Below are 15,548 nucleotides of genomic sequence, written 5' to 3'. Positions count from 1 at the left end.
CGACAAAAAAAGTTTAAACCTTTTACATTTCTTTACGAGATTACGCTTACATATTACGTACTTATATTACTAAATAATATTTAGTAATATTTCTTCTGAAGTCTTCATGTTTTATATTTAATACTATCGTGTATGACAACGTCTCAGAATACATTCTTTTATCCGGGGTCATCGGCCTTCAGGTACCAATCAATAGTAATATACTTATCACGTGTGAAATTAATATATTTCAAAAGCAGAACTTGCGAATCACGAACGGTGTTTTAGTTATTGACAAAAACGTAAATTGTCATGAACACCGTCGTGGACAAGTGTAGTGTATTTTTGAATGCATAATACACTTTCCCAGTCAATATGATCGAATGAATTGGTAAAAATTGTTTTGCTTAATATATTAAGACGACCAATCAGGATGAACTGACTTTGGTCAAATTCAGCTCTTATTTTATATGTACAAAAAAGGTTGCTATCGAGAACTGCTAGAGCTTGATCTCGTGTAGCGACGGTGCCGATGTCGTGGATTATTTGGGGGACTACGCGAACGAGTTCTTGGTCTACGTCTTGGTGGCCGTGGGCTTCTGCGACGATTAATTGGTGGTGAACGTCTCCGATAACGAGGAGGAGTATTTCTACCTCCACCACCCCATCGTGGAGGCGGTCTTCTTCCCATTAAAGGTGACATCCTCCGCATCGGTAACGGTCGTGGTTTTGGTAATAATACTGGGGCAGCAGTGATTTCCTGACCATCTATTTGTCCTATAGATATATAGGAGAAATACTCATTAAATTAAAATATTGGTATCGATTAACAAGACAATAAGTAAGAAAAAGTTCGAAATTTTGTACTTACCACCATCCATGTGTTTCATTGCATTCTCAGCTTCATCTGCTGTTTCAAACTCCACATAAGCAAAGCCTCGTCCTTGATTTGGATGAAGCTTATCCATTGCAAAATCGACCATTTTTATCTGACCATATGTAGAAAAAATTTCCATAATATGATCTTTAGTAACATTACGGGTTAGATGTCCAATATGTATTTTTGTTGGTCTAGGAATCGGTGATCTTTCCCTACGTTTTCTACGTGGTGAAGGTGATCTATAATACAAATTAAATGAAATAAAAAAGAAGTTACAAGCAAGGCTATCTGTACACATGATCTCGATTAATATTTTCACCTAGAGCGTCCTTTGGGTTTTGGTTTATCAATTACAGAATTACTGCTCTTCTTTTTATCTTTTTCTCTGTCCCTGTCTCTGTCCCTGTCTCTATCCCTTTCTCTTTCTCTTTCCTTTTCCCTTTCTTTTTCTTTATTATCATGTCTACGCGAAGCATCTACACTCTTGCTTCTGCTTCGTTTTCTTCCTCTATCCCTAGAACTTCCAGAAGAACTTGCAGAACTGGTAGAGGTAGTACTAGAAGTAGAGCTTGATCTGGAACTGCTTCCACTGCTTGTGGACGATGATCCTGAGCTACTATCAGAAGAACTGTGAAATGTGAATAATAGAAATGTATGAGTATAATTTTTCATTTTTAATTATTAATTCTATCAGAAAAATATTTGTTTTCTCACCTACTGCCACTGCTGGACGTTGAGGCAGCCCGCTTTTTTCTATCCCTTTCTCTACCTCTTTCCCTCTTATTTTCTTTATCAGTGACTTCAGAGTCACTTTTACCCGTGCTATCTTTACGGCTGCGTGCCCTACGTACGCATGAAAACACCCGGTAATGACGAGGTTACGATTAAACTAAAAAAACAAGATCAAAACGGTAACAAAATAATATGGATTACTTACATCATAGTATGATATAAATCTTCAGGTTATAGGTGTGGTTTCGGCCTTATAAATGTAAGAAAATCTTGTTGAACGCCGAGCAAATGCCAATAATGGCGGACGGTGCCGCTAAAAGATAGTCGCCGATTCACAGAACACGTTCTCGTTGTTAGTATTTAACAGTATAACACGTATTTAACAATACTGCATGTAAACAACATACAATATCGACAATTGAGAACTTTATTCTATCAACGAAACATAATGGAATAACATACAAGATTTCTAAAGCATATGAAACACAATTACCAATAGAATGACACGGGGCTCGCGTCGTTATTCCCGCCGGGTTACGGTCATATTATCTGAAACCATGAAATTCATGAAAATCAGACCAAACAATAAAACGACAATTTTATATACTATTAAACTAGTTGCAAGATAAATGATACAACTACATTTGTTATTTGAAAAATATTTTTTTAGCACATTAACATAGTTATGTTTATATCTTGTATCACTCATATTAAATATAACGATAAATGTAAAAATTGCATATCATTCAATATCGAATCGTTTCAAGATCATGAAACAATTACAAATTTCTCTTATCATGAACTTAAAGAGTAACATAACTCACGTTTTTCCTTGCATATTTGTACAGTTGTGTTCAAAAATACATGCATAAAAAGTATTTTACCATTGATAAACCGTGCTTTTTAATACCGTAACTACTTGAAACTAAAAATTATTAAAGATATATATTGTTAGCATCTTTTAATAATTATGTTATCTATGTATCCACGTGTAAATTTCGATCAACGTTCATAAATTGATAAGGCTTCTTATGATCATCTTTATGAACACTCTTATAATAAGCCGCGCTTTTCAAATTCGTTCCTGATAAAGAGTATTCCTTCTAACTCATAGTTACTCAAACTATGGTTAAGACAGTTAAGACAGATAGACGATGATTTTATTAGGCAAAATTAAGTAGCTCCAATAATATATCACGTGATACCTACACCTACTCCGGAAGTGGAGGCACTACATAGATTTCAAGATCACCTCTACCTTTTTTAATTGAGTTACATGTACCACGTGATACGATCATTAGAAACCACCTAATTTTGATTTAATTTCTGCCCTTTTCAAAATCTGGTTTGACCCAATTGAAAGAATGAGAGCCCGCAATTAATACTTGCAAAATATAATAATAAATGCAATAAATAATTAAATCAAAGATATTCTAGCACAATTAGAGTACAATCAGCTTGTATTTCATGAATTTTATTTTTGTAGATTGCTGCAGCGATACGTAAGTACCGAAATGTATATGTATGTACATTTAAGTGATAATAACGAGCAATATTTATGTACAAGTACACCGAATTATAAACACTAAACATTCGTCACATCTTACGCATAATCCTCTAAAGCAATCCGTTTTAACGTTGTACCAGTCCTTTGTTTACTTTTATTTATTTCTTTTTTAAGTGCTCATTATGTGAAAACTACATAATTGGAGTGAAATATGGAAAATCGTATGTTTCCTTTGTTTTGGCACAGCTCATTGTAAGGAAAAAGAAAAAAATATATAATCAGAAAATAAATAGGAAACGAGTAACGCGTTTTATCAGTAGCGCCAGCAATGGAAGAAATATTTCTAATCATTTTTGTGTGTCCATTGTCCCTTTCTTTTTTATCAAAGATATCGGATATTCATCGAGGAAATGTTTCTTTAGCCTGAAAATATTCGATGTTTGATAAGCCCTTTAGCAGAACGATATGTGCTATTTAACAATAATAATTCGATTACCAATTTGTCGCAAGGTAACTGGGCACGCAATATTTCACGATTACCTTACGCATACACGGTTCGCAATTATTCCTTAAGCTTGCATAATTGATAATATTGGTCTCGCATACAAATACATAATACAGAAATCGCCATGCAATTTTTTTTAAGCAGGGTATATTACAAACTTAACAGTAGCTGTAGATATATCAATAAATTTATGCAATATATATATTACAAAATTGTATTCCCCTTGTTAACAAAGTCCCTTATTTTTGTTTAATTTTTTTGTTTTCCTTTTCTTTCTTCTATTATCGAGTAATCATCCACCATTGTAAACGTTTAAAACATACTGGTCTGTCACTTGCTTTCTCGCCTAAATATTCTAAATATTCTCTTGTTATACATCCATTCGTCCATCCATCCGTTTCCTCTTGGCATTCATACAGTTCTCTTTCGTATATCTTTCTAACCATTCTTCTTTTGTTTTATTTCGTAAAAATTAATTGATCATATTAGTGGTCACATCGATAAAATCATCATTTATAACAAACAAATGAAATCATTATAAAGTCTTATATTTTTTTATTATTTACGTATAAATATTGTTAAATATGTATATTAAAAATTTGCTACACATTTCATTTTACACGATTATTTTACACAGAATTTGTTATTCTATCCTGATAATGACTTAAATCGATTAAGTAACTTTTTGTTAACTGGACACGAACTCTTCTTGCATCAATGAAGATAGGAGACTATAATAGTAGGTTCGATTTTCATCCTGTTTACAGTGTTGCTCTACTTTCGTCTGTATTGTTACACAACGAAAAAAGAACACGACCATGAGTCAAAACTGACCCTAAAAAATAGTGCGCAACGATAATTCCTATTTTCTTTATTACTCGTCTAATTGTGTATTTTGATCGATAAAGAAAAGAAAAAGGAAAATTAATCGATGCTGCATTTCGAGAAATTGAGTCACGACGTCACGGTATCAAAATCTAAACTGACTTTATGCCGAGTACTAAAAAATAGAATCGTGTATGCTGCTAAACGAGGGAAAATTCGTCAGCAGCTGTTCTTGCTTAGCGATTATCGCTAAACGTTCGGAATTACTTTCGTTGACGCTTTCGTGACTCGATTACTTCGATCGTCAATCGGTCCGAACGCCTCTTTCTCCCTCGGATAAATGAACACGTTTTATTTCGTGTACATATCGAATCGAATGAACACCCCTTAAAAAATGACTAAATCAAAAATTTTTGCTAATAACGAGACAGACAGTCTTATATTAACCGTAGACTCGGCGATGAACACCTTTTTTTTTTTATCGGTTTGACGTTCTTCCGAGTTCAACGCGAAACAAAGAATTTAATGCATTTTCCGTTGTTAGTAAATCACAATGGAAATCATTAAACACCGATACCGATTTTTCCCGAAGATTCTTGTCTATCGACTATTATTATTCCACTGAATATATTTTAACATACCATCGTTCATAATACGCATTGTACACTGCGGGTATCACTAATAACATAGATGAACGATGACAGCGTTTGACGTCCTTGTTCCCTCGGGAAAATAATTGGCCTTGCTCTACGTTGTTTCAAGTATGTTGGCGGTGGATGTGGAGTATGGTAAATGTCAATCAACATTTGGGCCGGAAGAACTTTATAATATCCCGACCGGAATAATATCATTTGATGTAAATTATTTAGCTGCTTCGACACGAAGATTCAGACGGATATCTCGTAAGCGGCATATGTTCTTTCCTCTTTGGAATAGGAGACGCGTAATGACGGCAATTCTTGTACAATCTCCGTCCAGCCGCAAGATGGTGCGGAGACCGTAAAGGTGGGCTATACGGATATCTCATAGTTCATATCATAAACACTAGCACGATCCGGTGTCGGCGTCGTGGGCCGTTGTGATCTGTTCTCATTAGGCGCTGACACCATTTCCATAGAATCCGTCATTTCCAAAGCTCTAACAAAAGACATTGGTCTGCGTCGAGTATCGCCTGATGTCGGAGTAGTTGGTGTCGCCATTGTGGCTTTTCGCTTCACCTGTGGCGACTGATGCGGTGGGAAGACCGGTACTCCACCCCTCATTGCAGGATGATACGCCGTTCTAGGAGTATTCACGTACAATTGTTGAGTAGGACTCGTTGGATTAGAACGGTAATAATCGTACGGTGGTGGAGGTCTTTGCGAGGGAGACTGATGTGTCGTTGCATTTGCCGTACCGGTTGGAGCAGGGTAGCTGCCAGGAGAATTATCTTTCCACATATAGACACCACGTTGAGGTGAACCCGCTAATTCTCGGATATTGTCGACAGTATTGTTAGTTCTTGAATATGAATGATCAGTACCTTGACGAACGAGCTCACTTTCTGACAAGAACCGTCGCTGCGGGCTATAACCGGTTACGACGGCACCACTAGCAGCACCAACACCGCTATTATTTCCTTGCTGTACATCGTAATAAGTCGGTGCGTCGTTAACTCCTATAAAATCTGGCCGACGAACCTGCGTCGGCGTACCTGGATTTGATCTGTAACAGAGATACAATATTTTAATCTCCGTGCTTTTAAATATCCCACTTGGTAATTGAATACTCGACAAATGCACAATAATACAGTGAACCAAGATGAATATGCGAGTGCTGAGCATTGTAGCCATACAAATACGGCTCTGGCGAGACATACAGGAGAGAGAGAACAGCGCATCATTCCTGTTATAAAAATTAGCATCTATCCAAGAAAAAGTAAAAACGCAGCGAACCTAGGATATACACATGTATGTGGACATTTACTTGCGTGTTTGTCGACTAATACGTGTATAAATATGTATATAATACTGGATATCCCGACAAATATGTCCATCTTAAATGTCTTTATTATTCACGTAACAAATGAAAATGTTATTCAAAAAAGTTGCTTGGTTGCAAAAAATATAACACGATTCTTTTTTCCTAAATGAATGTCCAATTTTGTTTAAATGATCAAATTTGATAAAATAATGGATTCCGTGTACACCATAAATGAAAATTTTCATAAATAGAAAACATGTTTACCTGTTCTTTGAATGAAAACTTCATTTATGAATTTTATGATCATAATGGGAGACTAGGTTAATACTAAAAAGTTGAAAGTTTAACTGTGAATGATATTTATTAGCTACTGTTTATATTCCAAACACATCTACTGAACATGTTTCATAATGAAAATAATAGAGTAAAAAAAGTTATTATACTCAAAAATCAGTATTTCATCGAAATTTACGACAAAAGGTTGAATACTCCGTTTAAAAGATCGATCGTCAAATTTTTATTATATCTCCTCCTGGAAAACAATTATTGTCATAATCTGTATTGTTATATCTTTCTTGCAACCATACACATTTGCAAATAATATTTTCACTTATTACTTGAAATAATGAGGACATTTGAGGTGGACAGACTTGATAGGCATCTTTTGTATCTAGACTAAAGTATGCATTTTTCTTAAAAATATATATACATATATATTAATATGTATAATAGTAATATCTACATATATATGTATGTATATATGTATATATAGATAGATAGATATATGTATGGAATATACGCAAGAAAGCATAACTTTAAACTACGATATGTCCTCGTAGGATGAAGTTCGTGTTTACCTGCAGTAGGTTGCAACGTGATGGTAGAAAGCAGCTCCTTGCAGTTACCACCCCCTGCAGTGGGACACAAACTTATCTATATACCATATATCTTGTAATATGTACATGCAGAGAAACTAATTCTCTACGATATTATTGTGATCTACATCGCGCAACATTTTTTTTCGTCACGTTCCTTCGTCATTCAGAAGGTGAGAATACTGGTGAGAGAATAAAGGAAAAAAGAATAAGAGCAAGAGTGAGGTGTTCATAGTGAGGGATGAGGAATCTGAAGTAAACAGGCTTCACATCATGTTGAGAGGTAGCAAACAGGACATTGAAAAAGGAGACTGTTCAATTTGTATTGGTAGCGTGCTCAAGAAATGCAATGTAAACTATTACTAAATGTGGCGCTTCCCTCTTGCTCTCTACAACGAGATAAATTTTTGTGCAATGTGAAAACGCCGCGACGTACAGTTAAGAAAAAAAAAAAAAGAAAAATATACATCTAAAAGTTAAATATTCCAAAAGTACTTTATATATATATGTATATATGTATATCCACGGAATAGAACAAATATTTAATAACTTTTTATATCACGCAAGATGGTATCATACAATATACACTTGCACATATATTTCTTTCTTTCGAAGTATGTTTAATTTGAATTTGTAATTGTTCTATTTTCGTTTCAAAAGCAACAGACAAGCATAGTATACCTGCGGATAGGACTGGAAATTGCAAGTGGAGTTGGTACTCCAATAGCTTTAATCCGTTGCGTTGTTGGACTAGCGCCCCCTTGACCTTGGCCTCTTTGAGAAGCTGTGGCTGGTGAACCACTTGCTTCTGGCGATAAAGGATCAGGCGTATGACTCCGAGAACCGTTCATTCCCCTATAGGTATTGACAACGTACCTTATGTATATTAGAAAAACAATTAGCAAACGATGTATCATTTGCTGTCATTTTTTATTTTACCTTGGCCTTGGGTGAGGGCTGCCTCTAGTGTGATGCATTGGATGGCGATGTTGCGATGGTGGAGGGTGCCTGGGAGATTCACTATTCTCCACAGGTGGCAGGAAGAAATTGCTTTTAGAACCATGTCTTTGTACTGGAGGTGTGGGTTCGCAATCCGCAGATTGCGATGCAGTAGGTTCCATGTCTGTATCTGACCCATCTCGTCCAGGAGACAACTGGAAATAATAATCCAACTTGATGCTATCTTTATTGCAGTAAAAAATTAATGTTCATTACCAAATTATTATAGCACGCTTTTGTACATAAATAATGCACATTTCTTAGGGATATTGGCGTTCAACCAGGATGAGTAAGGAATAGGGAACTGAACAGAAAATAACTGCTGCATCTTTTTCCAACGTTGAAAATAAAATATTATGTAGAGGAAGAATCGTCACTGGAAATTGTACACTAAAGGAGAAAACTTGGAATTAACGAACAAAAATTTGTAAAACTTGAAAAATCGTGCAACATCTTCTTAAATGTGTTGATATGCACTACATTTGCGAGCAGCGATATACATTTTATTGAAGCTTTGAAGCGCGAGAAAAAATAGATTAGCATGAACCTGAAACATCCTAAAGCGGAGTGAATTACATATCTATAATAAAACTACATACAACTGGTGTGTTAAACATCAAAAAAGCGTTAAAGTTGCATGCTAGAAAGGAAGAGCTATTTACATTTGTAAAATCTTCTTGTATGTAGTATCAGAAGTATCAAGCAAAGTTGCACTAGCTCTTACCTTATTGTAAGCATTTGAACTGGCATTTCTAACACCATTGCTGCTATCCATGTAGGTTTTTACCTGGTTCTCACTGCCTATAGTCGATATCTCAGATGTAGAAACTCCGCACCGTTTTCCTGAATACTTTTCAGGCTTAATCAAACTGAAATGTTATAAATTCGTAATTACTTATTTATTCCATATAACATTTTGAATAAAAAATTAACTGATACATTACCTGGGGTATTGTGGTCCAAATTGCGTATAACAGCAATTGTGTAAGCAACCATGAGAAAAAGGATTGTAGCCTCCATTAAATTTACCCGTTACCTGTTCATTTGTTGTACGTCCTCTGGAAACAAGTACTACGTGAAAGCCAGTCAGTCCAAAGATTGGAATGAACAGAAGTATAACCACTCCCATAAGTACAAGTCTATTTTAAATTTAAGGATTATAAGATACAGTCATGTTTACAGAAAAGAGATTTATCGTTTAAAATTAATGTCGAACATAAATTGCAGCATCTCATAAGATTGCAATTATTAATTTAGGAAAAAAGGATACGCCACAATAGTATCCACTTCACCCAACTGTTGCTTACGTTCCAATACAAAATATAGGCAAAGTCCAAATATACTGAGCATATGAAAACTAAGTGACAGGAGAAAGAAAAAAAAGAACCTGTAATTCCTCCTACCAATACAATTATTTACCCATGGGCAGTGATGATCGAATGTCTGAAAATATAAAGAGAAAATTAGACTTTCATGCAACAGAATCATTCGAATTACTTTAAGTGTATACCTCGATACAATGATTGCACACGCTGCAATGTGAACAACGTGGAGGTCTATAAAACTTGCATGTAACACACCATTTCATGCGAACTGTAATGCCATTGATTTCTACATTTTTATATAATGGAGCATGGAAATCATCTTCTCTATCCTCGTCAGGAGGTGCTTTAAAAGAAAATCATGCTACTTCAGGAACTATATTTTTGTAAATTGTATTTGTAAAACTTGCACTTCACGTATAAACATACCTTTTGGAATAACACCTGGATCCATAAATGTTGCTAGTGTAAAATTTGCCAAAACAAAAAAGGTAATGACTCCTTGAAGAGCAGGTACCCATGTCCCCCATCGAAACACGTAATATTGACAGCTAGAAGGTCCAATTAATACATAGTGAACACACGTCTTAACAAAAGATTGGTATATTCTTAAGAACGAAAACAGGAGCGCAAACACTGCGGCCACTCACGAGAAGGTAGACATGTGTGCGGAACTTACGGAAAACAGAAGAAGAGTGTCGTGGTGCTTAATAGGGCTGTCCAGGCAAACGTAGCTGGTAGATACCTTGTCTTTACATCGCATTTCGGCATTCTGTACACTCCACTTCGTGGTCGACGATTAACGAATTATTAATGGGTAAGATTTCTGCTACCAGAAAACATGGCCGCGTCCATCGGCACTGCTTATTTGCAAATTGCGCGATCCGTATTTAGCACGGATTTCCATTCGCGCTATGCCTGTACATCCGTGGCATTTCGATAGTCTATCCGTCTATTACATGCGCGTCACTTCAGTAAAAACATCCGTAACGTGATTAATATTTAAGCACTTCTGCATACACGATCCGCGAACACACTACCTTGCTGACATAGATATATATGTATATACATATATATAATATACATATATACGTATATATATTGTGGCCGGACAGCGAGCCGTGCCCCCTCTAATACAAACGTTCCACAATATGATCCATCGAGACCTTACGGTTCATTTTCACGATTCCCCGTTCTTCTGTGTCTATGGAAACGTAATCTCAGCTTAATGTAATCATATGTAGCTTAACGTCGTTGCATGCGATATTTCCAAACCTTCGCAATTTCGAATTTCGTATTTACCGACAGAAAATACGAATACTTTTTAAAAAAACTTTCTTACCGACGATTCTAGGGAGCTCTAAACGCTAAAGGAAATCATTTCCACCGACCCATTTCCTTCCAAATGACCCATTTTTTTTCAAATCGTTATAGCAAATTCATTCAAATCTTGATTGAATACATATTCTAACAGTAATATTAATACATAAATTGATCTTCTTACACACTTTTTTCTACTAAACTGTCTACATAAGGTTACACCATGTTTCATAAATCTTATTTCAAAATATAATAATTGACATAGGTATTAATTTTTAAATTTCTTCATTCGATATGTATGTTCATTTGTTAATGGATTTATCAATTCTTTAATCAATGTTATTGAATCACTAAATTGATTTGAATATTTAAGTTGTTCAAATCTCAGGAAATTGGAAGATATTTTTAAAAGTATGGAGAGGAGGATTTTACTTATGAAGAATTTTCTTTTAATACGTTTCATGTTACGAAATAATTAAATATACGTATTAACTTTAATCGTACTATTCGTATATGCGTTAAATGCACATAGACTTTATATTTACATAGAATTTATGTATATTGGAATAGAAAATATTGCCATAAAAATTCTTTTTTAGAGTATCGTGTGAAAACGAGAATTAGCTTAAATTTCATAATAGCGAGCGAAAAACTGTCAAGGAAGGACCGTTGCGACGGCACTATATTAGGAAGTATGGCAGGAGGCCAACCAGATGACGAACTACAAAATAGCGAGAAGAATCCCATCGATACGAATCATCTAGAATGGATAACATGTTTCGCACACACCCGTTTGATACATTCGACATGTTTCGCTAATTTCTATCGATACAGTTTAAACTAAGTTATCGTGTCAATGAGTTAAATGCTTATTGCTAAATTCATGGCTTTCGGATTGAAATACAGTCTACTATTAACGATGCTTTACCACCCACGTCGTACATTTAAGAATTAGAACAGAATTATGCCACATACCAGAGAACTTTGTTATATAAACTCGGTTATTATTTAACTTTTACAATCAAGAATCCATTTTCAAATAAATTTCGCTACTTCATAGCATATTTCTCTTTTGCTCGTTAAAAACACAGCATTTTATAATCCCCGAACACTATTATAAGAAATTGTATTAGAGCAATAATGGATACCTTATGTAAGACCATTACTCAAATTAGAGACACACAAAAATTTAAAGAAACATAGTTTATCATAGCGCTATAAATATTTCAATCTTTTCAAATTTAAAAAATATACGTGGAATCTAATAGACAGAGGGAATAAACCTAAAAAGCAAATCCTTGGAATTTTCTTTCGTAATAATGCAATTATAACGTTAAAGAACAGAATTCGACGTATAGATCGACTAAACTGCAAGAAAGATTGCAGATAATGTGCTGTTGCGTTAACGCAACGTTGGTCCTCAATGACTTTTTTGATACCAGTGACACGAAATAATCAGTTATCTTTGTTGCTCTCCTAATCGTCACTTATCGTAACGCGTTTTCTGAAGTTGAACAGCGATAGAAGCTATCCTCGGCTGAAGTTTGCAAGCGACTTGCAATAACGATCCAACGCTATACATGCTATATGGAAGATTTTACATAATAATTTCAAGCGAAGCTCGATCTGTATGCACCAATGAGATAAAAATGGAAGAGATGTTATTATTAGGAGAATTGATTTTTCTGAGAATTAATTTCAAGACGATGCTGGATCACCGAGGGCAGTATCCGCATGCCTCTTTAACAAGTCGGCTTCCGAGGAACGGCCTCGTGCCAAGAGGACGATGATTTTCAGAACTTGGCACCGAAACGTAATTGCTTTTGCACGCTCGAAACGCCGTTGTCACTCCTCGGTGAGCATTGATGAGAGCTACGCGTGGTAACATCACCTACGGTGGTGACCACGACAACCACGACGATGATGGTAATGATGATGATGCGCTGGCAACCGAAAATATTTCTAATGAGACAAATTTACGTATAACGTATCTGTTGGCCGATCTTCGTACGCGCCCACGGCATTTTCAAACGAGCATCGACTGAATGAAAATGGGTTCGGTACAAACATTTTACATTCCACTGACATCCAAAGCGAAAATCTTGTATACACACGTCTATCGTGTCTGATTAATCACCTGCTACATATTATTTATAACTGTAGACTTATCTTTTGAGAATAGCGACTTCTCGCTTGAGCATCGATTCCTTTCCGATCTCCAAAGCTCTGTTCGATTCTTTATCCATGTGTAGAAGAATATAGATTTGCATAAACATTCGCAGTTTATTTATAAGTTAATGATATGATATGAATCAGATTTATTTTATTTCGTTAGTTAGAGATCAGAAAATAAAATAGCCTTCGTCTTGTTACGTTATTTGTTCTCATATTCTTTCATCGTTAAAAATGTTTTTACGTATGAGAAAAATATTCAACTGTAGGATTATTGGTAAATTATATAATCGATTGTTTCGATTCTAGACTGAGATCTTTCTTAAAAGTTAGTAAGAAACTTTACACTTTTTGAAACAAGACCAGGATTAGAATATAAAAATTGCAAAAACGATTTACCTCGTAAATTATACGAAGCAAATATTATAAATGGACAGCTTGAATATTAATAGAAATTAAGGTAAACGATGCTTTGCCATTGTTTATATCATTATCGGTATGTTGATACGACTAAACAGAGTTAGTACAGACAGTTTTGGAATGTTTATGGAGTCAAGTAGAATAATATCCACGGAACAGCCGTATTCTATTCGCATTTGCAGAAAATGACCACCGACCTATTTTCTCGAATCTGGAAAATGCGTGAGAATCGTTGATGAATCGTCTTGAAAGAGTCCGAAGGCTCGTTATATTTTTGTTGTTAGAGCAAACCAGGTGGAAGGTGGTGTTGTAATGGTTTGCAATGCGTGGGCAGCCGAATCTAAGAACAGCGACGTGTCTGAAAATTGCATGTAGACGTACTTTTTTATCGCATAGGAATTATTTGCTCGAAGATAGATACTCGTGGGGAGAAGATTTGCGTAATCAATGCTCCTTTGATGACATTGGATTGTATCCGCGATAATGAAATTTTTACTCGGTAAACTACGGAATGTTAATATATTTGTTAAGATAAATAATATCCAATTTTTTTTTTTACACTTTCTAGCATTTCACGAATGAACATGATATTTACATGATACCGGTTTTCTCATCTTTTATATTTCCTCTTACATTTTCTTCTTAATCGGAAATCCGAAACGTAATGTCTATGTTATTCGAATCTTTAAATATACCGGAGGAAACCGCGATTGTTGTTGTAACGAGTGAAAATAATCCACGATCCAGTAATACACCAACGATCACCGCGTTCCGATGATATAATTTAAGATGTGTGATCAATGTGTACAGGTGATCATGCAATTCGAATTGCAATCTTGTGTGATTTAGCGTCGGCCTTCCGACATCACGGAGGACCCACTTATAACATATTTCATTTTTCGTCGCGTCGCTCTATTTTTGCGCCCACCAGTTTTCTAGCTGGTTTACCAGACGCTGTGGATGTCTTTATACCGGGACGGAAAAGCCGCGGCACTTCAGGTATCCGTCGTCCGCCGTGCGAGATATCCGTCACCATGGTAAGAGTCGCGTAAACGTTTGCCCTCGTCGTCGTCGAGTCTCTCACTTTGTGTTCGATTCGACGTTTACTCGCCTTCGCGCAAGAATCATTGCCTTATTTAGTGATTTTCTTTTATAAAAGTGAATAAAAAAACGAAATTTACATGTACACAGTAAATAATTGCGAGAAGGAATAGTTGCCGAAGATTAATAATAAATAAAAAGAGAAGATTTGCCGGAGATTGATTATACGTACGATTTTTTTAATGAAAAAACGTGATGCAAATTGAATTGTTGCTTTACAGGAGGAAGATGAGCAAAAAATGGCTGTGATGCGAAAAGCGTTCCAAATGTTCGATACGACGAAAAGCGGCTTCATCGACACGCTGAAGATTTCAACGATATTGAACACAATGGGTCAACTATTCGATGATGCAGATTTGAACGCTATCATCGCGGAGAACGATCCAGAAGGGACTGGTAAGGTGAACTTTGACGGCTTCTGCAGAATCGCTGGTCGATTCTTAGAAGAAGAAGATGCCGAGGCGATGCAGGAAGAATTGAAAGAGGCCTTCCGTTTGTACGATCGCGAAGGAAACGGATACATCACGACGGCTACGTTGAAGGAAATTCTTGCTGCTCTGGATGACAAGCTCACTAGCGCGGATTTAGATGGTATAATTGCTGAAATTGATACTGATGGATCGGGCACGGTTGATTTCGATGGTATGTACTTGGTTCTTTTCTACATTTTCCTTGCAAAATTCTCAAATTAAATTATTATTGCCTCGAGTAATTAGATTCTACGTGATTATTATATTTTTAGAATTCATGGAGATGATGACCGGAGAATAATCATGGTTTGAAACAATTGGCAGAGCGACATCGAAGACAATACATTTAAAATATTATTTTAATATTTTTGTTGGCACTAGAGTATCTTGAAACTTGTTTAATAAAACGGTGATATACATTTTTCATTTGTTATTTATTAAAAATCCTACTCCACTTAAATCTGTAATTCGAAAGAGTA

General features: G+C 35.6%; 3 protein-coding genes across 6 annotated transcripts; 1 reads left to right on the top strand and 2 right to left on the bottom strand.

Annotated features, from left to right (window-relative positions):
- Nucleotides 1-204: 204 nt before the first annotated feature.
- Nucleotides 205-2,154, bottom strand: LOC132907301 (RNA-binding protein with serine-rich domain 1-A-like). The gene is made up of 5 exons (XM_060960250.1): nt 1,797-2,154; nt 1,574-1,702; nt 1,179-1,487; nt 851-1,098; nt 205-756 (listed from the first exon to the last, which is right to left on the bottom strand). The coding sequence occupies exons 1-5, from the start codon at nt 1,799-1,801 to the stop codon at nt 467-469; spliced, it is 981 nt and encodes a 326-aa protein (XP_060816233.1). The 5' UTR covers nt 1,802-2,154; the 3' UTR covers nt 205-466.
- An 895-nt stretch (nt 2,155-3,049) lies between these two features.
- Nucleotides 3,050-10,408, bottom strand: LOC132907295 (palmitoyltransferase ZDHHC8). 3 transcript variants are annotated; one of them, XM_060960241.1, is made up of 10 exons: nt 10,266-10,408; nt 10,016-10,137; nt 9,775-9,932; nt 9,535-9,707; nt 9,209-9,403; nt 8,989-9,133; nt 8,205-8,419; nt 7,947-8,141; nt 5,951-6,132; nt 3,050-5,857 (listed from the first exon to the last, which is right to left on the bottom strand). In XM_060960241.1, the coding sequence occupies exons 1-10, from the start codon at nt 10,355-10,357 to the stop codon at nt 5,439-5,441; spliced, it is 1,896 nt and encodes a 631-aa protein (XP_060816224.1). In that variant the 5' UTR covers nt 10,358-10,408; the 3' UTR covers nt 3,050-5,438. The 3 variants fall into 3 exon arrangements, with proteins under 3 accessions (XP_060816224.1, XP_060816222.1, XP_060816223.1); XM_060960239.1 differs by having other exon boundaries at nt 3,050-6,132; XM_060960240.1 differs by having other exon boundaries at nt 3,050-6,132; nt 7,947-8,120.
- Nucleotides 10,264-15,491, top strand: LOC132907297 (troponin C). 2 transcript variants are annotated; one of them, XM_060960243.1, is made up of 3 exons: nt 10,264-10,403; nt 14,821-15,241; nt 15,342-15,491. In XM_060960243.1, the coding sequence occupies exons 2-3, from the start codon at nt 14,839-14,841 to the stop codon at nt 15,368-15,370; spliced, it is 432 nt and encodes a 143-aa protein (XP_060816226.1). In that variant the 5' UTR covers nt 10,264-10,403; nt 14,821-14,838; the 3' UTR covers nt 15,371-15,491. The 2 variants fall into 2 exon arrangements, with proteins under 2 accessions (XP_060816226.1, XP_060816225.1); XM_060960242.1 differs by lacking the exon at nt 10,264-10,403 and adding an exon at nt 14,380-14,535.
- The last annotated feature ends 57 nt before the right edge of the window (nt 15,492-15,548 follow it).

The sequence above is a fragment of the Bombus pascuorum genome, chromosome 5 (assembly GCF_905332965.1).
Source record: "Bombus pascuorum chromosome 5, iyBomPasc1.1, whole genome shotgun sequence".
Lineage (NCBI taxonomy): Eukaryota > Metazoa > Arthropoda > Insecta > Hymenoptera > Apidae > Bombus > Bombus pascuorum.
This window is presented reverse-complemented; position numbering and strand designations above follow the sequence as displayed.

Excerpts from the sequence above, each read along its gene's own strand:
- LOC132907301 (XM_060960250.1), bottom strand. Across the intron at positions 1,099-1,178 it reads AAACCCAAAGGACGCTCTAG|ATCACCTTCACCACGTAGAA; the intron begins GTGAAAATATTA and ends TTTGTATTATAG. Across the intron at positions 757-850 it reads AATGAAACACATGGATGGTG|GACAAATAGATGGTCAGGAA; the intron begins GTAAGTACAAAA and ends ATATATCTATAG.
- LOC132907297 (XM_060960242.1), top strand. Across the intron at positions 15,242-15,341 it reads GGGCACGGTTGATTTCGATG|AATTCATGGAGATGATGACC; the intron begins GTATGTACTTGG and ends TTATATTTTTAG.
- LOC132907295 (XM_060960239.1), bottom strand. The coding sequence starts at position 10,357 with ATGCCGAAATGCGATGTAAAGACAAGGTATCTACCAGCTACGTTTGCC. Across the intron at positions 8,420-8,988 it reads GTTCAAATGCTTACAATAAG|TTGTCTCCTGGACGAGATGG; the intron begins GTAAGAGCTAGT and ends TATTATTTCCAG. Across the intron at positions 6,133-7,946 it reads ATTTCCAGTCCTATCCGCAG|ATCAAATCCAGGTACGCCGA; the intron begins GTATACTATGCT and ends TCTCTGTTACAG.